This window comes from Grampus griseus (assembly GCF_964374135.1).
Source record: "Grampus griseus genome assembly, chromosome: 3".
Taxonomy (NCBI): Eukaryota; Metazoa; Chordata; class Mammalia; order Artiodactyla; family Delphinidae; genus Grampus; species Grampus griseus.
The window spans coordinates 118,823,475-118,849,773 of NC_139019.1; the positions used below are offsets into that span (position 1 = coordinate 118,823,475).

The 26,299-nt window shown below is 44.5% G+C and overlaps 2 protein-coding genes across 3 annotated transcripts in view; one reads left to right on the forward strand and one right to left on the reverse strand.

The window, feature by feature from the left end:
* The window catches only part of ARHGAP26 (Rho GTPase activating protein 26), a gene marked incomplete at its 5' end in the record, with an annotated part of 471,037 nt that overhangs the window by 58,673 nt on the left and 386,065 nt on the right, over positions 1-26,299 (forward strand). The window lies entirely within an intron of this gene.
* LOC309821119 (high mobility group nucleosome-binding domain-containing protein 4-like) lies at positions 3,195-4,302 on the reverse strand. The gene has a single exon (XM_082652236.1). It carries the CDS (start codon positions 4,011-4,013, stop codon positions 3,741-3,743), a length of 273 nt encoding a protein of 90 aa, XP_082508362.1. The 5' UTR covers positions 4,014-4,302; the 3' UTR covers positions 3,195-3,740.

Below are 26,299 nucleotides of genomic sequence, written 5' to 3' on the forward strand. Positions count from 1 at the left end.
GTCTCTGTGCCCCAGCTGGTTCTGAGCGCTCCATCCAGCCTGGAGACGTGGCTTTTCTGGTTCGTGGCACTGCGTCATGCTGATTCTCCTGCCTCTCTGACCTTTCCTTGTTTCCTTTCCTCCGTTCTTTGGCCTCTCTTTCTGTTGTTTGAAGATGATGGTCTCTGAGTTTCTGTGCTCCGTTCACTTAAGTTTCCTTAGCTATCCTACTTCTGTGGATTGATGTTCAGGTATCCACCTCTGGCCTGACGTCTGGGGTTCATTGCATCCATTTCCAGCTGACTGACTAGCATCTCTACCTGGATTTCGCCTGGCAGCTCAGATTCAGCATGCCTCACGTGCAAACCACCCTCCCATTCCTTCTGCAGAGCATATCCTCCTCCTCCCATCCCTTGATGTTTGGATGGTCAGCTCTCCCCCCACCTGCCCCCCCAGCCCTGACATCTTCCCTTCCCCTTATAACTATCTTTGCCGCTTTTTCCTTCTCTGTGTCTCTCATCTAGTTGGTAGCAATTTCCTGTGGATCTGACCTGGGTGATACCCCTTGCATCTACTCTTTCCCCTCTCTCCCTGCTACTAGCACCATAGATATTCCTACTGGCAGCACCACAGCACTCAGTTGACTCCTGAAATGGCTTCTAACGGTAGTTCTCACCTCCTGTGTTTCACATCTGGATCCAGACTTACTGCTTCCTCATTAATTGTTCTAAAGCACAGGTTTGGATATATCACATCCAGGTTCAAATTCTTCCTTTCTTTAAAAATAAAAAAATTTTTTATTTATTTATTTATTTATTTAGGTTTTGCCAGGTCTTAGTTGCGGCACACAGCACCTTTAGTTGCGGCATGAGGACTTCTTAGTTGTGGCATGCGAACTCGTAGTTGCAGCACGCAGGTGGGATCTATTTCCTTGACCAGGGAACAACCCGGGCCCCCTGCATTGGGAGTGTGGAGTCTTGCCCACTGGACCACCAGGGAAGTCCCTTTTCTATATAATTTTTAAAGGTTACTTTACATTTACAGTTATTGCAAAATACTGGCTATATTCCCTGTGTTGTAAATACATCCTTGAGCCTCTCTTACAACCAGTAGTTTGTATCTCCCACTCCTCCACCCCTATATTGCCCCTCCCCCCAGCCCACTGGTAACCACTAGTTTGTTCTCTATATGTGTGTCTGCTTCTTTTTTGTTATATTCACTAGTTTGTTGTATTTTTTAGATTCCACATACCAGTGGTATCATACAGTATTTGTCTTTCTCTTTCTGACTTATTTCATTTAGCATAGTGCCCTCCAAGTCCATCCACGTTGCTACAAATGGCACAATTTTGTTCTTTTTTATGGCTGAGTAGTATTCCACTGTATATGTAAACCACATCTTCTATAGCCATTCATCTGTTGATGGACACTTTGGCTGCTTTCATATCTTGGCATTTGTAAATAGTGCTGCTATGAGCACTGGGGCGCGTTTGTCTTTTTGAATTAGTGTTTTTGTTTTCTTTTGGATATATACCCAGGAGTGGGATTGCTGGGTCATATGGTAGTTCTATTTTTAGTTTTTGAGAAACCTCCATACTGTTTTCCACAGTGGCTGCACCAATTTACATTCCCAGCAACAGTGTACGAGGGTTCCCTTTTCTTTACATCCTCACCAACATTTATTATTTGTGTTCTTTTTGATGACAGCCATTCTGACTGGTGTCAGGTGATATCTCATTGTGGTCTTGATTTACATTTCCCTGATGATTAGTGATGTCGAGCATCTTTTCATGTGCCTGTTGGCCGTCTACATTTCCTCTTTGGAAAAATGTCTATTTCGTGGTTCTTCCCATTTTTTAATCAGGTTGTTTGTTTTTCTGATGTTGAGTAGTATGAGCTGTTCACATATGTTGGATATTAATCCTTTATTGGTAATATTTGCAGATATTTTCTCCCATTTGGTAGGTTGTGTTTATACTTTGTCGATGGTTTCCTTTGCTGTGCAAAAACTTTTAAGTTTAATTCGGTCCCATTTGTGTGTTTATTTTTTAACATCTTTATTGGAGTATAATTGCTTTACAGTGGTGTGTTAGTTGCTTTATAACAAAGTGAATCAGCTATACATATACGTATATCCCCATATCTCTTCCCTCTTGCCTCTCCCTCCCTCCCACCCTTCCTATTCCACCCCTCTATGTGGTCACAAAGCACCGAGCTGATCTCCTGTGCTATGGGGCTGCTTCCCACTAGCTATCAGTTTTACATTTGGTAGTGTATATATGTCCATGCCCCTCTCTCACTTTGTCCCAGCTTACCCTTCCGCCTCCCCATGTCCTCAAGTCCATACCCTAGTAGGTCTGCGTCTTTATTCCTGTCCTGCCTCTAGGTTCTTCATGACCTGTGTGTTTTTTTTTTTTTTTTTAAGATTCCATATATATGTGTTAGCATACGGTATTTGTTTTTCTCTTTCTGACTTACTTCACTCTGTATGACAGACTCTAGGTCCATCCATCTCACTACAAAAAACTCAATTTCGTTTCTTTTTATGGCTGAGTAATATTCCATTGTATATATGTGCCACATCTTCTTTATCCATTCATCTGTCGATGGACACATAGGTTGCTTCCATGTCCTGGCTATTGTAAATAGAGCTGCAATGAACACTGTGGTACATGACTCTTTGAATTACGGTTTTCTCAGGATATGTGCCCAGTAGTGGGATTGCTGGGTCGTATGGTAGTTCTATTTTTAGTTTTTTAAGGAACCTCTGTATTGTTCTCCATAGTGGCTATATCAATTTACATTCCCACCAAGGGTGCAAGAGGGTTCCCTTTACTCCACACCCTCTCCAGCATTTACTGTTTGTAGACTTTTTAACGATGGCCATTCTGACTGGTGTGAGGTGATACCTCATTGTAGTTTTTTTTTTTTTTTTTTTTTCTTACAAGGCAGTAAAGGATATCTTTATGACTTGGAGTAGGAAATGATCCCTCCCCTCCCATGAAGCCAACTTGTATCCAGCTTTATAAGATACTTTTCAAAAATAGTTACTTCCAGCAGGACATGGGTGACAATCCGTAACATCTTACAACTTTCAAACTCCCCTCTCCAAAAAGTCAGCAAAGTCTGTTGCTGCAATGAACAGGAAAGGTTTTCAGAAAGGGTGAATATTTCACATGAGGCATATAAGAGCTTTTCACAGGTCACCTCTGACATGGAGGAAAGGAACTAAAAACTCCAGGACTATTAATGAGATGATCCACAAACTACAAACAGGAATCCTGGCTCTTTTGAGGAATACCATCTTGATGTCATCACTAGAAATCCTGAGTGTTGTTACCTGACGCAGCTGATTCTAGGGGTGCCAAGGCCGCATCATGACTCTTGGTTTCAGGAAGTCAAGGATGTGTTTTTGATGGCATCAGGAAAGGAGAAGACATGAAGTTTTGCTTCCCCACACGGTAAGGCTTCTGAGCCATAGTGGCTGTCATGTGTGAATGTCGGAGAATCTCTCCTGGGAACCAAGAATAATCTTCAAATACGATAGAAAATTCTGTTTTCCCCCATTTCAATCCAGCTTCTGAAACATTCTACTAGTGGTTATTTTGCCCTTTCCACAAAAGATAACAACAAAGCGTCTTGTGTGCTAACAACATAACTTAAAAAAAAAAAAATCTACGTTTTTACAAAATTTGATTTAAAAAAAATAGTATTTCAAACAGTAGAGTCACTAGAAGTACAGAGCTATCAAAAATGTATACTTCACTTGGCATCCTCGGTGCCTTCTGCTTTCTGTGACTGGACTGTGGAGGCGTCTCGGTTTTTTGCAGGGTTGTTCCCATCTTTGTTGCCTTCTGCTTTCCCCTTTCTCCCTTTGGCCAGCTTCTCTCCCTTCTTTGCAGGGGCCTTTTTTGCCCTGGGCTCCGGTTTTGGAGGGGCAGGTTTAGCAGACAACCGTGCCGATCTCCTCTGTGGCTCATCCTTCACCTTTGCTTTGTCACCTTTAGCATCTCCTTTTGCCTTTCTCTTGGGCATGGTGGCAGTAGTGCCTGGCAGATGGCTTTACCAGCCCAAGTGGTTCTTCTGTCTTCCTCACTGCTCCTAGAAAGATTTCTGGAGGAATTCTTGGGGCTGTGCACAGGAGACCCCTACAAGAATGTTTCTAGCAACCCTGTAATTTCAAAAACCTGGAAACCATTCAGTGTCCCGAGTCTCGCGGCCGTGTGAGGGGCGCGAGGCTGCCAGCTGCGGGCCTGCCGCGCAGGTGCTCTCGGCTGGGGCAGGGCCGGCGCGGACAGTGGGCCAGCGAAGAGACGCCCGGAGCCGGGCGCTGCCGGGAACAGGAAGGCAAGGCGAGGATGCGCTTCCGGGGCTGCGGGCGTCGGGCCGCCTTGCAGAGCCGGGGACAGCCCGGTTCTCCCCCTCGCGATGCTTGTGTCCGCCCCCGGGGCCGCGGGCTCCGGACCCACCTTGAGCAGCGTCGCTTCAGCACCACAGCCCCTGCTGATAGTTCTCCCGACCCCTCATTGTAGTTTTGATTTGCATTTCTCTAATGATTAGTGATGTTGGGCATTCTTTCATGTGTTTGTTGGCAATCTGTATATCTTCTTTGGAGAAATGTCACTTTAGGGCTTCTGCCCATTTTTGGATTGGGTTGTTTGATTTTTTGATATTAAGCTGCATGAGCTGCTTGTAAATTTTGGAGATTAATCCTTTGTCAGTTGCTTTGTGTGCAAATATTTTCTGCCATTCTGAGGGTTGTCTTTTCGTCTTGTTTATGATTTCCTTTGCTGTGCAAAAGCTTTTAAGTTTCATTAGGTCCCATTTGTTTATTTTTGTTTTTATTTCCATTTCTCTAGGAGGTGGGTCAAAAAGGATCTTGTTGTGATTTATGTCATAGAGTGTTCCACCTATGTTTTCCTCTAGGAGTTTTATAGTATCCAGTCTTACATTTAGGTCTTTGATCCATTTTGAGTTTATTTTTGTATATGGTGTTAGGGAGTGTTCTAATTTCTTTCTTTGACATGTTAGCTGTCCAGTTTCCCCAGCATCACTTGTTGAAGAATCTGTCTTTTCTCCATTGTATATTCTTGCCTCCTTTGTTTGTAGATTAATTGACCATAAGTGCGTGGGTATATTCATTCGCCCTCTATCCTGTTCCATTGATCTATATTTCTGTTTTTGTGCCAGTACCATACTTTTTTTTTTGGCTGCATCATGTGGCATGTGGGATCTTAGTTTCCCAACCAGGGATTGAACCCATGCCCCCTGCATTAGAAGTGTGGAGTCTTAACCACTGGACTGCCAGGGAAATCCAGTACCTAATGTTTTGATCACTGTAGCTTTGTAATATAGTCTGAAGTCAGGGAGCATGATTCCTCCAGCTCTGTTCTTTCTCAAGATTGTTTTGGCTATTTGGGGTCTTTTGTATTTCCCCATATTCTTTCTTGACTTGCTGTTGTGCATGAAATTATGAAGACATACCAAAATCTTATACCTGTCTTTGGTGCACCTTATCAGAAGACACATAGGATGAAGTTTTTCAGCCGTTGTTCTGGTCACAGGTAATAGTCTATTTTTGGTGTCACCTTATTGGTCCACCAGTGAGGTGAAATGTCAGTTTTCATTTAATAATGATATAGACTGAATTGTGCCCCCCCACTTATATATTGAAGCTTTTATACCCAATGTGACTGTATTTGATAGGGTCTATAAGGGGGTAATTAAGTTAAATGAGATCATAAGGGTGGGATTGGATAGGATTAGTGTCTTTATAAGAAGAGACATGCGTGTGCACGTGTGCTCCCTTGTCTCCTCTCTCTCTTCCTCCCTCTCTCTCCTTCCCTCCCTCCCTCCTTCTCTCTCTCTCTCCCTCCTCCCCACCCCATGCATATACTCGAAGAAGAAGTCATGTGAGCCCATAACAAGGAGGTGACTGCCTGCAAGGCAGGAAGAGAGTCCCCCCCAGAACCCAACCATGCTGGCAGCCTGATCTCAGACTTCCAGTCTTCAGAACTGTGAGAAATAAATATCCATTGTTTAAACCACTCAGTCTATGGTATTTTATTATGGCAGCTTAAGCTAAGATGAATAACAAATACTTATTTTGGATCTTTTGTGTGCCTGGCATGGGACATATAGGAAAACATGGCCACTGCTGCCATGCAGTTTAGATAAATCCTCTTGTCGTTACCCTGACATCTGGCAACTTTCAGTCAGAATATATTGAGTGCCCATTAAGAGCACAACACTATGTTGAACATTGGGTTTACAAAGAAAATGAAGAGCTCAGAGCCTAGAGGGAAAGAAAGATAGATAAATATATTATTGTGATTCAGTGGGAGTTGAATCTGGTAAAATGTTCAAGATATGTAAACAGCTGAAGTGATGATTCCAGGCAAGGAATGTAAGTAATGGATGAATCATAAAGAGATACTAAAATCATAAAGAGATACTAAAAGAGTAATACATTATAATGTTAATCACCTTTATTTCAACACATTTTTCCAGTTTTTTACTTTCTTTTCTCTTTTGATTAAGTAAAAAGTGAAGAATACTTGTACCTTGTAGAAAATTTGAGAATTACAGAAAGTTATAAAGAAGTAGGAAGAAAGACACTCATAATCCTACCACAAAGAGAGAACCTGTTTTCTCTCTCTCTTTTTTTGTTTTTTTGGGCCATGCCTTGTGGCTTGCGGGGTCTTAGTTCTTAGATCTTAGAACAGGGATTTAACTGGGGCCGTGGCAGTGAAACCACCAAGTCCTAACTACTTGACCACCAGGGAATTCCCTCTTTTCTCTTTTTAAATGTCATTTTTTAATATCATTTTAAATGTCTGTGTATTTCTACTTTATGGATATAGTATAATCTCCTTATCTAATCTCCTAACTTTTAACATTTAGAGTATTTCCAATCTTATTTTTTCGCTGTATTAAAGAACTTGATAGTTTCATACATAAATCTTTGTCCCCATTTAATAAAATCATTTCCTTTGAATAGAGTCCTTGAAGAGGAATTATACTTAGTCAAGGGATATAAACATTGTTAAGGGCTTTGGGGATGTCCAACCAACCACAGACATTTGTTGAGTTCTTTCTGTGTGAACAAGTGACTCTGCTTGGCTTTGGCATGAGAGTGCTGGGACTGGGGGACAGAGAGATGAGAAAGAGATGTGGCCCTATGGAGTTTGTGTGATCTCTTGCAGAATGTTTGTTTGGTCTGTGCCAAAAAGTCCTTGAAATTTGGTCCTGTCCAAAACTTTCATTGAGAGATTTGGTCCATGATTCGTTAAATGGTACAAACATTTACTTAGTTAAAATTTTATTTGCATTATTTTTATTGTAATTCATGCTGAATTTTGGGTTTCTCATTTATTCTTATTCATCCTCATCATGAAGTTTGTCAGGGTTACTCTTAAGTCATTGAGCAATCTTTCAGTGTATATTGACTGATTACTGGTTTTATATTCATTATATGTATAAACAATTTCAGTAATACGAATTTGATTTTGTTGGTATTGTGTAGTTGGTGGCTGTATTTGAGTGTGACTACTAAGAGCCTGGGTGCTAACTTGTTGATTGCTTTGCTGTTCATCTTTTAGTATGTCAGTAAATCTCCAGATTGAGGTATGGTGCACTACCATCAGCTCTTGAAATTTGCTGTGTCAGCACAGCGTTGTTCGTCCTGTGATTGCCATTCAGTACTGACACATATATATTCCGAGTTTCTGGTGGAAATCTTGGAGCTTCTGGTCATCTTCTGCCATGCCTTCCATGAGTGTACATTTTCTCAACATAAACCATTAGGTCACCTAACTTTTCTTTTGCATCCCTCACAGTGCTTAAAAGTTTCATTTACATCTTCCAAAAGCACAAATGGGAGTCCAAACAACATGGATGACACTTATGGGTGTTACTTTCCATTGTTGTATGCTCGCGTGTTAGACCCGAAGAAGATATTTTTTGTCACAGTGATTGTGAAAAGTGAAACAAGCATCCTCTCACTTGTGCATTTGTTAGGAGTAGTCTAATCCCATTTATATTTGCAATTCTGAAATCCATCATGCGCAGTGAAGGGTTAATGTTGAGATTTCTTTCCCTTGCAAACGCAAGTACCTTCTCATATGTAAATCTGTGTCTTCTCACCTTTTCATCATTAGTGCATGAATCAATGGCATAGTCTAACCCACTGCTACACTGTGCACAGTAAATAACTGAGTGAACTGTGTTGGTGCCCCCTTGAAGGTGCCATTATGGATAATGTGGGACTGGCACTTAAATATTGAATATTGTCGTAAGTTATGTAAATAGGAATTCTGTCGTCATCTTGAGCACAGGGATCATGCATAAGAAATGGTTTTCTGCGTCTGGTCACTTTATTATATTCCTCTGGAGTTTGAATTCCATGCATTGGGTTTGGGTTTGAAGTTGGGTTTAAAGGTGAAAGTCTGCTTTCAATTCTATTTACTTGCCTCTTTAATGAGTTTCTTTCTCATAACATTAATAGGACCTCATCAACATGAATATCATGAAGAGTTCTTAGAAGTACCTGTGATAGTGTTGCGTTTGGTTCCTCTTCTGTGTGTCCTTTTAACCTGTTCAGGGTTTTCCTTCCTTCCCTTTAGCACCAATGTTGTGCTGCTGTTTTCCTGTCCCATCTTGACTGATTGTAATGTTATCCGAATCCCGACTAGTCGTACGTCAAGCATTGCAGGTTCTCCTCTCCAAAGTGCCAGTGCCTTTTAGTCCTATTTCTTTTAAGGAAATGAAAATGGTAACAAAACCCATTATAATGCAGCATTGGCTTTTCTATTGTGAGTATACTATTTCTGCCATATTCTGGTGGAATTTTCAAATAAAGATGTTACATTGCCAAGCAGCAGAAGAAGGGTTATTATTATTATTTTTTTTTTCTTTTGCAGCTGTCTGACCAACGGTCAGTGGTTTACTGGTAGGGGAAACCTTACTAATAATGTCTTATGGATTCGACACCTGATTTGGTCAGGCTGAGTCAGCCAGTAGGTAGGCACTAGCTGAGGGTGTGGTGGTCCCCACCAATTGACTGATAAGTGTGGGAGTCACACCCACTAAAACCTCTCTAAATGGTGTCAGACATTTTTGTGGGTACTGTGATCGTACCTCCATAGGGCACTGATTCAAGGGAAGTATTGCCTCTTAACCCTGGGTGATGGGGTACTTGTATGGGAGTTAATTAAATGCCTGGTATCCCCCTCATGGTGACTCTCACACCCAGACCTCTATGTGGTAGGAGACAAGCGAGGTACTTTGTAAAGTGTTTACATTACACTTGCCTCCCGTTTTCCATAGCAGCTTGACCTCTTTCTGTGTGAACAAGTGACTCTGCTTGGCTTTGGCATGAGAGTGCCAAAAAGTTCCTCTTTTCAAACTCAGCTCTTATTGAATAACCCAGCCATATCCATCCAAATGCCTAGTAACAACATGTTAATGCACCATACATCATGAGATTCCATCCTCAACTTGTCAGTCATCCTCTGTTCATTTCTCCAACTGTAGGACTCTTCCTGGCTATGCATAGTTAATAGAAATCCTGCTCTTTTGTAGGATTTGAACCCTGACCCATCTACCCAACCCCACGTGGCATTGCCAGCTAGACTACTGAGGCAAAAAGGGTTATCATTGGCAATACAGCCTCAATACAATTATTGGACCAATAAGACACGGCAGTATTTTTTTATGTATTAATCCTGTAAACCAAAAGTGTAAGTAAATGTTACGGGCTATTTGAACCCAGGGACATTTTCCAAGCATTGGTGTTTTTGGCCGGGCCAAACATCAAGGACCATGTAGCATGGACCAAATATACTCATGGATTCTTTTTTTTAAAAAATAAAATTTATTTATTTATGGCTGTGTTGGGTCTTCGTTGCTGCATGCGGGCTTTCTCTAGTTGTGGTAAGCGGGGGCTACTCTCATTGCGGTGGCTTCTCTTGTTGTGGAGCACAGGCTCTAGGCGCAAGGGCTGCAGTAGTTGTGGCACACGGGCTCAGTAGTTGTGGCTCACGGGCTTAGTTGCTCCGCAGCATGTGGGATCTTCCTGGACCAGGGCTCGAATGTCCCCTGCATTGGCAGGCGGATTCTTAACCACTGTGCCACCAGGGAAGCCCGACTCATGGATATTTTTGATAGGACCAAATTTCAAGGAACTTTTGGTGTGGACCAAATGTCTTAGTGGATGTTTTGGACAGGAGCAAATGTCCACTAATCATGTGACCTACCAAGGGAGACATACCTGTGAGTGCAGAAGCTCTGAGGACCTTTTACTTTGGAAATGATTTATACAATCTTTCTGAAATGACATGAAAATTTCAGCACTTGAATATCTTGCCCATGGCATTACAAAGTTTCCTGGGGTTTCAGGATGTCTTTAGATTCATAAATGGGTCATGTTTCTGGCAAGGAAGAAACAAGCTCATATTTAACAGGTGAGGTTCAGTTTTTAAAACTGGACTTGTGTGTGTTATATGCTTCTCTGAGGAAATTTTGATCAACAGATAAGAAATTGGGAGCATGATCATTTATTTCCTTTAGCTACATACCTCTGCTTCGCAAAGAGACTTTGCCAAGAGAGGCTTATTTTAAACTTAAAAATGGAAGTTTAGTACATATCCAAAAAAGTCCACAGCTTCAGGATTGCACGGCTTGATGATCACAAAGTGAATGCACCCGTGTAATCACTGCTCAGGCCAAGAAATAAAATTATCAGCATCCCATAAAGCTCCCATCCCATCCCTCCTCTCTTAAGGTAACCACTGTTGCTAAGTTCCAGCAACCTAGCTTTTGCCTGTTCTTGAGTTTGAGAAGTTTGAGATAATTTTTGCATTGAGTTTCCACAACAAAGTAAAATCCAGTTAGTGTACCTGTATCCCCTTATCTCCTGCTGTACAACCAATCATCCTAAACCTTTGAGACTGAAGGTGACAATGGTATCTGTTCCGGCAACTCAGTAGATTGGCTGGGTGCTTCTCTTAGCCTCTCCTGAGCTCACTCATGCAAGTGTGTTCGGCTGGGTCACAAGGCCTCTACCATGTGGTCTTTCTTCCTGGGCTTCTCCATGGAATGGCAGTCTCAGGACAGTGTTCCAAGAGGGCAAAGGTGGAAGCTTCAGGTCCTCTTGAGGCCTAGGCTCTGGAGTTCATGCAGCATCAGTTCCGCCACGTTCTGCTGGCCAAAAGGAAGTCACAGGGCCAGCCCAGATTCAAGGGAGTGGAGAAATGGACTCCACTTCTGTATAAGAGGAATGGCAAATTCACATTGCAGAGAAGCTTGCGTTAAAGATCTGTGGCCATTTAACCATGTGCCATACTCCTGAAGAGTGCCATTCCTACTGTGTAGACCAAGATTATTGTTAGTAACAGAACTTTACTTACAACATTGAGGCTCTGGTCCCCCTGGTCCACAGGTGAACACTGTCACTTGTTAGAGCAAAGTAGCCTGGGGCAGGTGGGGCATCAATTTTATCTTCCTCTGATAGAAAAGGATTGGATCAGAAATAGAAAGAAGTGCTTTTAGGGACTGACTTTTTTTGGAACCAAGTTTGAGCTTTATCACATCTTTTCTTTATCTTTTCTTGGTATTTCTTTCATGGTTGAGGTGGCCTCTGCCTGGCTCATGAAGTGATATAAAGCTAATGCTTTACCAGCACAAAAGCTTTTCTGGATTTTAAATAGGTGTTCTCAAAGCGCATGGCATTTTGAACCATCAGAGGTAAGATTTGTGGTATAGAGACCCCTTCTCTTCTCTTCTGGCCATAGACTCCCAATGTAAGAGAGTATCAAGGAGGCCTTATTTATTTAACTCCTGGGTCCTGGATTCTGAATTAAAATGAAATATTCAAGGTAATATCAAGGCTTGATGCAACAAGAGGCTCTGACTCATAAAAATACCCAATTTGTATGTTACCCAATAGATGCTAATGGGTGATTTTCTTTGAATTGTTTTTACCCAGGTGTCTTTTTAGAACTGAGTGAAGGGGTGTTTTGGGCTTGATTGGGTGATGACAGTAGCAAGAGTGGGTCCCCTTTGTTGAGCCTTTTCTATGTTCAGGGAGAGTATTGAGCTCAGTGCTTTACTTTCATAGACTCATGGAGCTTTGGGGGACTAAAGGAAGCAACCTATGGTTAGCACATGGTACAGAAGAAAAGCCCAATAAGGGCTGGCTCATAACACAATGAGGTAGGCAGTAATAGCTTTCATTTAATTGAGCACTTGCTGTGATCAAGGCTCTTTATTTGTATTCACTCATACAGTCCTCACAAAACTGTTTAAGATTGGTTCTCTTATTATACCCATTTTGCAGATGAGGAAATCCAGGCACAGAGAGTTGAATCACAGAGCTAGTTAATGGCAGAGCCAGGATTTAAGCCCATACTGAGTCCAGAGCCTTGGTAGCTATTCATGCTTCTCTCAAGAATGGAACCCTTGCATACCTTGACGTGATGTCTGGATTGTTAGAGAGCAAAGGCAGGATAGCTGACCCTGTTGCCAGACCCCAGCCTCCTCTGTTGTTGAATTCCAGGGCCAGGCACCTTAAGTCACAAGGCCCTGAACTGACATGCCAAGTCACTGCCTCACTCGGTTAATGATCTCTCTGGGGTTTGGCTTCTCCCTGAATCTAGGGTTCATTCTTAGCCCCTGGAGAGAGGTGCTGGCTTCCTGAAAACCTGAGAGCCTTCTCCTCTGTGATGAACGAGTCCTATAGATCATTTACAACTTGAAAGAAGTTTTCCTTCCTCCCAGTACTGGAATTCAGTATAACACCTGTAAAGCAAGAGCTAAATGCCCTTACCTGGGTGTGTTTATTAGGCCACCTTTTCTCTTTGCTCTGTTTTGGGCTTCAGATGATACTGAGTCTCTTATGCACCCAGTCTGAAGTAATCACCATGGTTTTCATTGGCATCAGTGGGTGTTTTGACACATCTCAAAGGCATTTGTTTTCACAGGAGTTGTCCCTGGGTTACTTAGAAGAGTGAAGATTGGAAGAGAATTGCAGGGTGCCCCCCATCTTTAGTCTCCCTGCAGAGTAGTTTGAAGATGTTTGAAACTGAACAAATATAAAGAAGACTTTATGGCACATTTTTTGCTTACCTCTTTCCCAATTTAGAAAAACTTTGGGTCAGATACCGTGTTAGGCATCTCACATACATTAGTCCATCTGTTCTTTAAGACAGGTCTATGATGTCGGTGTTATTGTGCCCATTTTACAGATGTGGAATCTGAAGGAAGATGATGTAACTTGACCCAGGTCAGATAGGACGTATCCCATGTGGTGCTGGGATCCGAACTTGGGGTTTTCTGATTTCAAGTCCTGTGCTTTTTCCTTGCAACTTACCCCAGGCTACCTGTCCTTCAGAGACACCCCTTTAAATCTCTCACAGAACAAATTTGGAAACCCAGTGTTTGTATAAACCCATTCTCTGGAACTTGCCATAGTGAATACTTTTTCTCCTCCTCCGTACCAGCTTTACGTTTTCCCTCTGAGTCCCCAGGATGAAGTAATGAAGTTTGGAGGCGAGAGGCCTGGGATTAGGTTCCTTTTAAGTTACTTGGCAAGAGAAAACAAAAGAGTGGACATCATGAGAAACGTTCCCATTGTATCTATAAGCGCGGTAGAGGATACTCTGTCGGAAAGTCCTGTTCTTCCCGTAAGAGCAATTAAGAAACGGAGGGAAGATCTTGGTGAAATACTATTTGTTCACCCTCTCCCGCCGACCAACCTCAGTGCTTGTGTTCACTTCTTTGCTCTCCTCTTTTCCAACCTCCCTTGCAGTTCCTCCTACTAAAGGCATCATTCTGACCTGGTATCTTGTTTTTTGAGCTTCATTTGAGCTCTTTTGGGATGATAAGAAGACCCACTTTTTCTGCTGTGGTTCCCAGCTGGCCCACTTTCTCTCCTCCTCTGTCCTGTTCTTGTCCTTTGGTTCTTTGCAGAGCTGAGGAGTATAGGCATTTACCTTTAATTCTCAATGGAGCAAAACAAAACAAAAAAGAAATGCAAAGAAATGAATTTTGCAGTGAGACGGCCAAAGGCATAATGGTGTAAGAACACAGGTGTCGGGTCAGGTAAACCTGGAATAGAATCAAGGCTCTGCCACTTACTGGCTGTGTCACCTCAGGCAGTTATTGAACGTCTGACGGTTGTGAACATTAAAAATAATTGAATGAAGCATCCCAGGCAGTGGTCTTGCACACAGTGGGGCTTAATAAATTAGAGCTCTTAGCTCATTTGCTACAAATGCACAAAACAAGGGGGTATCTGAGGTACTTGGTTCTAGTGGTCAGTGGGATCAATTTTGAGAAGGAGGCACCTTTGGGATTACCTAGTCTGAAGCCTGCGTTTTATTGAGACCCAGAGAAGTTAAGGGACTGTGTCCCAGCTGTAGAACTAGTTAGAAGCAAAGCTGAGACTAGAAGCCAGAACTCTGACTCTGAGCTTATGCTCTTTCTGTGGCATCATGACTGATTTAGTCCAGATATTTACACAAGCAACTCTAGGGTAGGGTTTGTTGGAGTCACCTGTGGGGGTGTTAAGAAAGCAACTTCCTGGGGCTTCCCGGGTGGCCCAGTGGTAAAGAATCTGCCTTACAATGCAGGGGACTCGGGTTCGAGCCCTGGTCAGGGAACTAAGATCCCACATGCCGCGGGGCAACTAAGCCTGCGTGCCATGACTACTGAGCTCGTGTGCCTCAACTAGAGCCTACGTGCTGCAAACTACGGAGCCCATGCCCTCTGGAACAGTCGTGCCACAACTACGGAGCCCGCACGCCCTGGAGCCTGCACACCACAGCTAGAGAAGAGGAAACTCGCACGCCACAACTAGAGAGAAGCCCGCACACCACAACGAAGAGCCTGCACACCGCAACGAAAGATCCCGCATGCCTCAACAAAGATCCCGCATGCCTCAACGGAAGATCCCGCATGCCTCAACGGAAGATCCTGCATGCCTCGACGAAAGATCCTGCATGCCTCAACGAAGATCCCGCGTGCCTCAACGAAGATCCCGCGTGCCGCAACTAAGACCCAGGGCAGACAAAAATAAATTTAAAAAAAGAAATAATAAAAAAAAAAAGAAAAAAAGAAAGCAACTTCCTGGACTCCATCCCAGACTATTAAATCAAAATCTCAGGAGGTGTAGCCAGGGATCTTCCTTTTAACAGACACCTCTGATGATCCTTATACATCTTATGAGTTTACAGTTTTATGAGTTGACTATAAATTTGAGCCTCATGGTTCTTGTGCTGTAATAAGAGTTGATATTTACAGAGTTATCCCAAAGCATTATGGCTTCAGTCATAGGAAAAAATCGTCATCTACTGATGTTAACGTTAGTAATAATGATGCTCATGGCAGCCGCTGCTTATGGAGTACCCACCCTCGGCCAGGTATGGTCTGAGTGCCTTTGGGCACTAAGAACAGTGTCTGGCATATGGTAAGCACTTTATAAGTGTTAGCTATATTAACTCACCCCTTTGAGGGTTATTGTTATCTCCATCACAGGTACAATAAACTGATGTACAGAGAAGTTAAGTCACTTGCTCGAGGTCACACAGCTGCTAATTGGTCGAGTTGGTACTTGAACTCCTGTATGTCTGATGCTGACACCCATGTGGGATCATAGACAGATGCATGTGAAATGTTCTTTCAATAAATAGTGAAATTTAAAGGATTTTCCTCATTAGAAGAATATCCTTCCAAGTTTGGTTGATGAAAGTCTGCCAAAACAGATCTAAGAGAGCTCTCACACAGGTAAATAATCCCTATTCCGTCCTATTCAAAACAAAAAAGTTCTGGAGTAAGGCTTTTCTGAGAGTGAACAAGCTGGTAAAAAGAGCTTGTTCAAAAGGGAAATGTTCTCACTTTCCATTCTGTTTGTGCGAATGAAAATGGACAGTGAAGGGGGAAAGTGGCAGCTGGCCGAAGAGCCAGACTCAGCTTCTTTGAGTCCAAAGAGCTCGGAGACCGGAGAACTTGGAAGAGCTTTGTGTGCTGTGCAGTTCTGTATTTTTTCTGCTTCTTGTTTTATGACTTTCCTTGACCCAGAGATTTTGGGATCGTATATTTGTATGTAAGTATACACTGCATGTGGACTGAAGTGTTGGTCCCCCCCCCACCCCCCCATTAGGACGTGGCGGTGAGAACTACAGATGAGGGACTCTTATTACTGATTTGGTATGTTGCTCCAGCTACGGTGGCAGAAAAACAAACTACCTCAAAACTCGATGGTTTTAAAGCAACGAGGTTTATTTTAGTCATGGATCTGCAGTGTGGGCAGGGCTCACTAGGGACACCTTGTTTCGGCTCTCCCCGGCGTCATCCAGGGTGACCTGAGGGCTGGGGCTGGAATCACCTGACTCATTGGCCCACTCACGTGTCTGGCACCTGGGCTGGGAGGACCAGAACAGCTGGGGGTGGGAGCAACTGGTCATCCCTTTATGTGGTCTCTCTGTATGGTCTCTCCAGCTCCACAAGGTGGCTGCGGGCTCCCAAGTCACGTGTCAAGGCCAGGAGGGAGTGCACACCGGGCAGATGCCATCTTGGCTCTTGATCTCGCCTCTGAAGTTGTGCAGTATTGCTTCCGCCATGTTCTTTTGGTTGAAGCTGTTGCAGTGGCCCATTTGGTTCAAGGGGAGGGGAATGTAGTCCCACTGCTTAATGGATGAGTGCCTGTGTCTCACTCATCAGAAGAGTAACATGTGGGTTGGGCTGTGTTGGTGTGGTCATCTTTGGAGCATATAATCTGCCACGTATATGTTGACTCTGCTCTTGCTGAATAGGCTCATTCAGGGCCTGGGTAGTTTATTGAGTCCCTGTATCATCATGGTTAGGGTGATTTATGAATTTGCAGTTGTTACAGAGGCTAAGCTTACACAGTTTTGGGGTGGAACCTGAACTGAGTTTACCCACAGCCATGTGAATATATGATGGGGAGGGGCTGGCAGAGCTTTACCTCATCATGGAGGAATAATCCATAGATTACTTTTTTCTCTCAGGAAGGAACAAGCCCATCGTCTTTGTTCAGAAGCCTAGGCAACCTCACAAAGCACGTAGTTACTGTTAAGTTCCTTTGACAATTGTTTAATGGGGCCAAAAATGTTCTACATGCTTGTGAACAAGGCAGACAAAGCTCTACTCTTATGAAACCCAGATTCACTTGGAAAAGCTGGACGGTAAACAAGTAAATGGATAGAAATTTCAGATAGTTACAAGGTTCCTAGGTAAACAGATGGGAGAGGCCGGGGTGAGTGGTAGTTGCCATGATATTATTTCAGCCTCGTTAGTTGGCCAACAGAGTCAGCAGAAAAGATATCTGTGGAGTTTCACATAGCCTTCTTCTTGGGCTCCCCGTATACATACTCCATTCATAAGCTGGGAGAAAAGTTTCAAGGAATGGCTAGGGTAAGCGTGGGCTTGTTCACAAAATCCTAGAATAATAGTTGGATTAGCCACCCCTTTAACATCTATCCTGCAAGTTTTTTTCCCTTCTGTTCCCCTCTAAGAAAAGGTTCAATAGAGGTAATTTAGGAACATAAAAAGAAATGTTCCTTTCACACGGTAGATAGTAAACACATGTAATTCATTTATTTTCCCTGAGACTGAAAGTGTGAAAAGTCGTAAGAACAGATTTTATAAACGTATGAAAACTGGATCCGTAACAGTTTATTTCGGGAGGTTAGTAACGTTAGAATCTATCTTTTACCGCATGAGGATCTCCAAGGGCTCACTCTGAGCCCAGGTCTGATGGAAACTATGGATTTCTTGGCTCTGCCTGAAGCTTGTCCCATGAGGGCACGGGAGCAAGAGTTGTCAAAAGTCTGACTTCATCTTGGCTTCCTAGTTTTGGTTTCCCAGTTTTCCTTAGTATTTTGTTGGAGAGTAGTTGCTAAGTGACAGATCCCTCCGGCTGGAGCAAAGGAGATGGCCAATTGAAGAGGGTGTGAGTCCTGTTGAAGGATGACCTAGGAACAGAAATCCAGAGAGAGAGAGAGAGAGAGAGAGTTTCATTTCCAGAGGGCGGTACCGTTGCAGAATTTCCCACGTTCATTGTGTCTACCTCTCCCCACTGCTCTTGTGATCTTTGCTCTCGGTTTTGGGGTTCATAGACTTTTGCTGGCTTGGTCAGAGCCAAGCAAACCTCAAGTCTGGTGGTAATTACTGGAGTGAGGTGGCCTGGTGTACGAGAGTGCATTTACCCTGGTAGAACATTGTAGAACTCTTCGAGGGGGAAAGGGCCTTTAAATGGGAACATTTGGTTCAGATTATTTTGATTTGTGTTAATGGGTGGGTTCCAAAGTCATGACTTGCTTTGGGAAATCTAATGGAGAACACTTGCATGGTATTATGTGTGTGCTTTTTTTTCAAGGATATTTCCTTTCCATTCTTCTTTGGCCACCTTTCCTTATTCTAGAGACACTCTACTAACATTTTGGAGTTTTGTTCTCTTGGGAGAAGGCATCTTTTCTTGAAATTGTTCTTGAGAAGAGAGGAGTGTGGAATGTTCTGGGTATGTCGGTCTGTGCGACAGAAGATTCATGGTCACATCCTCCTTTCCCTCATCTGTTAATATCCTCACCTCACGTATACTGTGTATTATTTAAGCTCCTGTCTTGTGTGCTTCTGAGCATAACTGATGCTTGGCTTGGTGGAGTTTATCTTGGGTTCAGTACCTAGCATAAAAAGTATTTTGGATTAGGATAGAGTGGAATAAGTAAGTTCCTCACTTTCTAGAAGGACTAGGAGAAGTAGATGTCTAGAGGCCCCATGGGTAGAACCCAGTATTTTATCTGAAAACACATAGTAGTAAGAGCAATCTCTTTTGTCACCTACTAGCTCTATGACTTTGGACAGGCTACTTCAACTTTCCAAGGCTAATTTCCCATCTGTAAAACAGGGATGAGAATTATCTCAAAATTCCATGCATTTTGAGGCTTAGATGAGATAATATATGTAAGGGACAGTGCAGAGTATAATTATTTAATAAATGCAGCTGTTATTGTCAACAGTTGTTTTTTGTGTGGAGGCGTCATCGATGGTGCTAGAGTTGGTATATTCTGGCTGTGAAGAGTGGGTCCAACTCATGAAAATTATCTTCCTTGAAGAATCACATCAGTTAGATGGGTTTCTTGTAGGGATGAAGGGGCTGTGAGTCAGAGGTGTCCCAAACCTTTGTTCTCCCAAGCCCTTGTCCACCAAAATCCTGGCTTCTTCACCTGTTGGCATATCTGGCTCAGAGGTGGACTTGCCCCACCTTTGAGAACTTCTTATACTTATTTTCTGTTTTTCTTTTCAGTATCTGGAGAAGCCTTCCATGAATATTCCCTACCTCCTGTAATCACCCTGGAGGTTTCCAAGACCTCTCTGCACCTCAGATGATGTCGGAGAGTTGGCTCTGGGACCCAGGCTTGCTCCCAAGTCTTGCTGGCTGCCGCAGCTGGCTTCCCTGGTTGATCAGTGCTGGGAGCCAAAGCGAGGACTCTCTTTCAGCAGCATTTGAGCAGAGTTCAGGGATACAGGGAGGTGGGCTCATTGAAGCAAACAGTGTGGGATTCATTGACATAAAGATGGCACCTTCGATCACTAGGACATGCGATTTCACCAGATTTTAAAAATTACAATGATGCCGTACCATTCATGAACGCCTACTGCATCCCAGATGTGCATGGAGTAGTCATTTATAATCCCCATCTTTCCAGCAAGGAAATTGAGGCTTTTAGTACTGATGTAACACACCCAGCTTTCTGTATACTTCCTTACGACTTCTTGTTTCTTTCCTGACATGTAGAAAATTTCTCAGTGTCAGTGTATGAAGACAGGAAGGATGGGTGTAGTGGAAAGATTGTTGAACTGTAAGTCAGGTTCTAACCCCCGCCCCCGCTTCCCTTCTGCCCTTCCTTCCACCCTTCCTTCTAGTTTGTAAGATCTGGGGCTTGGCCTGGAGAAGGTGACACTGTGATGTGGTGACGGGGATCCTGAGCCCTGGCCTCAGACACTCTTGGGGTTGCATCCTGGTTCTGCCATTGGCTCATCCAGGGGCCTTGGGAAGTGGTATCCTCTTCTAAGCCTCAGTTTCCTCATCTGGGGATGGTGACTGTCATTTTCCCCTGTCGTGGGGACTGAGTGACGTGACACATGGTAAAGCACCTGGTAAGTATCATTACATGTGAACTAAAAATTAGAGATCATTTTATGTTATTCTCTTTTTCTCGGACATTCTTGTTTTCCCTTAATGAGTTGGTGGTTTTAAAGCCTTTTGTTGAGGGGAGTATCACAGACTTTGTTGAGAGTCTGATGGATGTCTGGACTGTCTCCCAGGAAAGTACATGTTCACCCCAAATCATATTCAGTTTCAGAGGATTCAGGCAGGACCTTCTAAAGCTCCTTGTCTGTGAACTCCAGAAGGAAACCCTCTCAGACGATTGTGGCCTCCTTTCCGGAGGGACCCTGCCTTATCTTCCCTCTGCCCCCTGGTCCTTAGCTGAGGCTGGGGTGCATGGAGCAGCCCTCCCTGAGGACTGGGGGATGGGCTTTCGTTTCCTCCTCCACTCCATCTGCTAACAAGCAGCCTCCTGCTTGCTTGACCCTGGAGTTGCTGCCCAGAACACACACCAGCAATGGCCTTCAGGAGTGAGCTGCCCGGGGAGCAGGAAAATCAGTCTTTGTCTTCCTGGCTGGCTTATTTCAGGGATAAGAGAGGGATGAAGGGAGAGGGAGACCCTGGGATTCCAGGAATGACCAAGCTCCTGTGTATTGATGGCCTGCTGTGTGCCAGGAACTGTCCTAGGTGCTTTGCAGTCTTTTTTAAAATAAATTTATTTATTTTTGGCTGTGGTGGGTCTTCATTGCTGCCCGCGGGCTTTCTCTAGTTGCGGCGAGTGGGGGCTACTCTTTGTTGCAGTGCGCGGCCTTCTCATTCTCTTGTTGCGGAGCACAGGCTGTAGGCGCGCAGGCTTCAGTAGTTGTGGCACGTGGACTCAGTAGTTGTGGCTCGCGGCTCTAGAGCGCAGGCTCAGTAGTTGTGGCGCACAGGCTTAGTTGTTCCGTGGCATGTGGGATCTTCCCGGACCAGGGCTCGAACCCGTGCCCTCTGTTGGCAGGCAGATTCTTATCCACTGGGCCACCAGGGAAGTCCCTTTGCAGTCATTTCTGATCCTCACAAGAACCCTACCAGGTGGATGCGGCGGCTCTCACTCTCACTTTACAGATGAGGAAACTGAGGCTGAGAGAAGTTAACTGAGCAGGGCAAGTGGCAGAGGTGGGAGTTAGGTCCAGTCTGTCTCAGTCGCGGAGTACCTCTGGGCCATGCTGTTCCCCGAGACAGAGTCATCCTCCGGGTGACTTTGCTATTGATAAAGGAAATGCTTTTCCTTCTGGGGCCCAGACGTCTGCAGATGCCGGCTTTGTTATGGGCTCTAGATGGCCTTCTCAGTGCTGAACTGCAGATGTGTATTTTTAGAAAAGGAAGAGACTTCTGTGTCTGCTGTTCATGTACAGAGGCATATCAGTTTCTGAAGACTAAAACCAGCTAAAGCAGCCAAGTTGTCTGCCCTGGTTGATGTCCAAATGCTGGTGGCCGATCTCCCAGCTGGCTGATATTTGCTGTGATGGCTTGAGGGGCAGGACTGACACTCGGGTCTCTTTTGTTGATAGACTGAGCGCTGAGTCCCCAAAGGGATCTGTGTCTGCTTTCTCCCGAGTCTGGGCTTGCCACTAGCACAGCTCTTGGCATATCGGCAGCTGGTTAGGCGACATCCTTCTCTTCCATTTCCCTGTTTGCATTTTCCCCTTTCTATCCCCACCCACTGGTCTTTCCCCCTCTGTAAGACCAGCTGCAGTTTAAGTTCTTGTTATTGTCAAAGAGGTATAGTTCCTGTGCCACACTGAGATTGGCCACATAATTCCTGTAAGGAACCATGCACTGGTTGCTTGGAGTGCACGGGGCCAAGCTGCCATTCCTGGAAGCAAGGGCAGTGCAGGGCGATGTTGGGGTCCCTCTGTGTCCCCATTGTCTGCCTGCGTTTATAGCTGACAGACACCAAGTGCTCCTTACGTGCCAGGCAATGGCTCCACTCCTCCCATCAGCACTCTGAGGGTAGCTCTGGGATTATCTGGATTTTCCAGATGAGAAGAATGAGGCTTGGATAGGCCCATGCCCCGCCCAAGGTCACATGCTGGGATAGCGGCTGCACTCAGGTGGGAGCTGAGGTGCATGCGTGTGTGAGGCGAGGATGAGTCAGCTCAGAGCAGGAGGAGGGTGGGGTGTGCCACCCTGAGGCACGTGTCTTGCTCCCGGGAGGCTGTCCTTTGGTGTGGCACAGGTGAACCAGAATTCCAGGTCCCCTGGAGGATTAGTCTTGTTGACCTTCTCTGCCCTGACAAAGAGGATTCGGATGGGATTTCCCTCCAGTGGGGATTTCATCTTAGGGAGGGCTGCAGAACTGGGCCTGCTGCTCCTGGGAGGTGCTGTGTCTTTCCTGCTCACCCCGCTGCTGTCACCTCTCACACCGTTGCCCCTTATAACAATGCATCGGAAAGAGGCTACATTTTGTGCTGCCCTGTGCGGGTCTATATATAGAACGTTAAGTAAGCACTTGTAAGATGCTTCCTTCTCTTATTTTGGTAGTTCAGCTGATGCCCTTCATTCTTTTCATTTCATGCATTCATTTATTCATTCATCCATTATCTGTTGATTAGTATGATTAAAGCACACACGTGTGCCAATAGCTCTCCCTTAAAGGATGCTACCTTTCTGGGAACAGAAAGACCCAGAACCAGTCAGTGTGCTAAGGCCTTTTCCTGTATTCTCTCAGAACAGCCCTGTGAGGTAGGTAGGAAACTGAAGAAAAGAAGGGCAGTAGAGCCTCGTGATTTAAGAGAGGGCCCGGGTGGAGGGCTGCCAGAGTGGGAACCTCTGCTCTGCTGCTTGCTGTCTGTGGACTTGGGCAAATCACTCAGCGTTTCTGATCTTCTGTTTTCTCATCTATGAAAGGAGGATGACAGTGCATGCCTCATAGCATTCTGAGGATCAAATGAGGCAGTGTTTGTAAATTTCACATTTCTCTGGTACATGGTAAGAACTCCCTAAAAGGTGTCTACTTTTCCTTTTATTATTTTTAGGTATTCTTATCTCCTTGTTTTAAAGATACAGAAACTGAGCCCTGGGGAGGCTGTCCCAGCCCAGCCCAAGCCCAGGTCACAGTGAATACTGCAATGGACAGTAACATATTAAATGCCATTACATGCACAAGTAGAGTGACATGAAGAAGTTCAAGGGAGGGGAGTGACGCCTGCTTTGTGTGGGTGGAGGGGAGAAGCTGCAGTCGGGCTGGTGTGGCATTAGGGTGGACTTCATGGAGGAGATGGTATTGGACGGATTGGTCCATCTGGATGAGAGGAAACGGGGAAGTTAAACATTGTTGGTGGAGGGAACAGCAAGGACAAATGCTCAGCCGGGAGGGTTGGGTGGTGTGTGTGTTTGAGGACCCTGGGATCCCTCTGATTCAGAAGAGAGCAGGGCTGTGTAAGCCCCAGGAGGGTGGGGCCTGGGCTGGGTTTGTTCTGACCTAAAATAGTGCCTGCACCTGGGAGGGGCTCCATATAGAGTTGTTCAGCCCAGCAGAATGGCAGTGTCTGGAGGGGGTGGAGTTTTAGTTGGTGAAGGGGAGTGGCTTGGGAGAAAGGAATTTTGAACTTCAGTTGGAAAAGTTGATTTCTGCCCACAGTGCGACCTGGGACTGTTTATTTCTGCTGTAGAACGCCAGCACTCTCAGCCGCCTTACTTATAAACTGTAAGTCACTCTAGACACTAGTTTTGATTTTGCCTGGACTGTGAACAGATACTCCCTGAGCTTTTCGTCAGCATTCTGATGGTGATAGAACATTACAGGACTGGGTGGCCACCTTTCTTCCTGGGGTCATTTAAATTTGAGACCATGGGACCTTGAGCCAAGTAAAAACTTGTTTGAAATAAATGTCGTGGGTGGCCCTGTGGTTTTCCCAATCATGTTTCCCTCCTTTACTCTCTTCCAGTTTTTCCTTATTTTTTGTGGTCAAGTTCTCACCGTAGGTAGTTCTCAAGCCTTAGCTCATCAGCCAAGGTGAATGCTTCTCGCTTCATGTAACATGGGGTTAGAGAAAGCTCTGTTGTGTATGTGGTGTGGTTGCTACCTAGGTGAGCACTTCGTGAAAGAATCTTGCCTACAGTGATTTCTTTGCAAGGCAAAGAATTACTTTAGTTTTTTTGTTTTTTTAACATCTTCATTGGTATATAACTGCTTTACAATGGTGTGTTAGTTTCTGCTGTATAACAAAGTGAATCAGCTATACATATATCCCCATATCTACTCCCTCTTGCATCTCCCTCCCTCCCACCCTCCCTATCCCACCCCTCCAGGCGGTCACAAAGCACTGAGCTGATCTCCCTGTGCTATGCGGCTGCTTCCCACTAGCTATCTATTTTACATTTGGTAGTGTATATAACTCCATGCCACCCTCTCACTTCATCCCAGCTTACCCTTCCCCCTCCCCGTGTCCTCAAGTCCCTTCACTACTTCTGTGTCTTTATTCCTGTCCTACGCCTAGGTTCTTCATAACCATTTTTTTCCCTAAGATTCCATATATATGTGTTAGCATATGGTATTTGTTTTTCTCTTTCTGACTTTCTTCACTCTGTATGACAGACTAGGTCCATCCACCTCACTACAAATGACTCAATTTTGTTTCTTTTTTATGGCTGAGTAATATTCCATTGTATATATGTGCCACATCTTCTTTATCCATTCATCTGTCGGTGGACACTTAGGTTGCTTCCATGTCCTGGCTATTGTAAATAGAGCTGCAATGAACATTGTGGTACATGACTCTTTTTTTTTTTTTTTTTTTTTGTGCAGTACGCGGGCCTCTCACTGTTGTGGCCTCTCCCGTTGCGGAGCACAGGCTCTGGACGTGCAGGCTCAGTGGCCATGGCTCACGGGCCCAGCCGCTCCGCAGCATGTGGGATCCTCCCAGACTGGGGCACGAACCCGTGTCCCCTGCATCGGCAAGCGGACTCCCAACCACTGCGCCACCAGGGAAGCCCTGCATGACTCTTTTTGAATTATGGTTTTCTCAGGGTATATGCCCAGTAGTGGGATTGCTGGATCGTATGGTAGTTCTATTTTTAGTGTTTTAAGAAACCTCCATACTGTTCTCCATAGTGGCTGTATCAATTTACATTCCCAACAGTGCAAGAGGGTTCCCTCTTCTCCACACCCTCTCCAGCATTTATTGTTTGTAGTTTTTTTTTTGTGTGTGCAGTACACGGGCCTCTCACTGCTGTGACCTCTCCCGTCGCGGAGCACAGGCTCTGGACGCACAGGCTCAGTGGCCATGGCTCACGGGCCCAGCTGCTCCGCGGTGTGCGGGATCCTCCCGGACCGGGGCACGAACCCACGTCCCCTGCATCGGCAGGCGGACTGTCAACTACTGCGCCACCAGGGAAGTCCTGTTTGTAGATTTTTTGATGATGGCCATTCTGACCAGTGTGAGGTGATACCTCATTGTAGTTTTGATTTGCATTTCTCTAGTGATTAGTGATGTTGACCATCCTTTCATGTGTTTGCTGGCAATCTGTATATCTTCTTTGGAGAAATGTCTCTTTAGGTCTTCTGCCCATTTTTGGATTGGGTTGTTTGTTTTTTTGATATTGAGCTTGCATGAGCTGCTTGTAAATTTTGGAGATTAATCCTTTGTCAGTTGCTTCATGTGCAAATATTTTCTGCCATTCTGAGGCTTGTCTTTTTGTCTTGTTTATGATTTCCTTTACTGTGCAAAAGCTTTTAAGTTTCATTAGGTCCCATTTGTTTATTTTTGTTTTTATTTCCCTTTCTCTAGGAGGTGGGTCAAAAAGGATCTTGTTGTGATTTATGTCATAGAGTGTTCTGCCTGTGTTTTCCTCTAAGAGTTTTATAGTGTCTGACCTTACATTTAGGTCTTTAATCCATTTTGAGTTTATTTTTGTGTATGGTGTTAGGGAGTGTTCTAATTTCATTCTTTTACTTGTAGCTGTCCAGTTTTCCCAGCACCACTTATTGAAGAGGCTGTCTTTTCTCCATTGTATATTCTTGCCTCCTTTATCAAAAATAAGGTGACCATATGTGCGTGGGTTATCTCTGGGCTTTCTGTCCTGTCCCATTGATCTATATTTCTGTTTTTGTGCCAGTACCATACTGTCTTGATTACTGTAGCTTTGTAGTATAGCCTGAAGTCTGGGAGCCTGATTCCTCCAGTTCCGTTTTTCTTTCTCAAGATTG

What these genes read in the sequence shown, in the direction of transcription:
- LOC309821119 (XM_082652236.1), bottom strand. Translation starts at nt 4,013, where the DNA reads ATGCCCAAGAGAAAGGCAAAAGGAGATGCTAAAGGTGACAAAGCAAAG.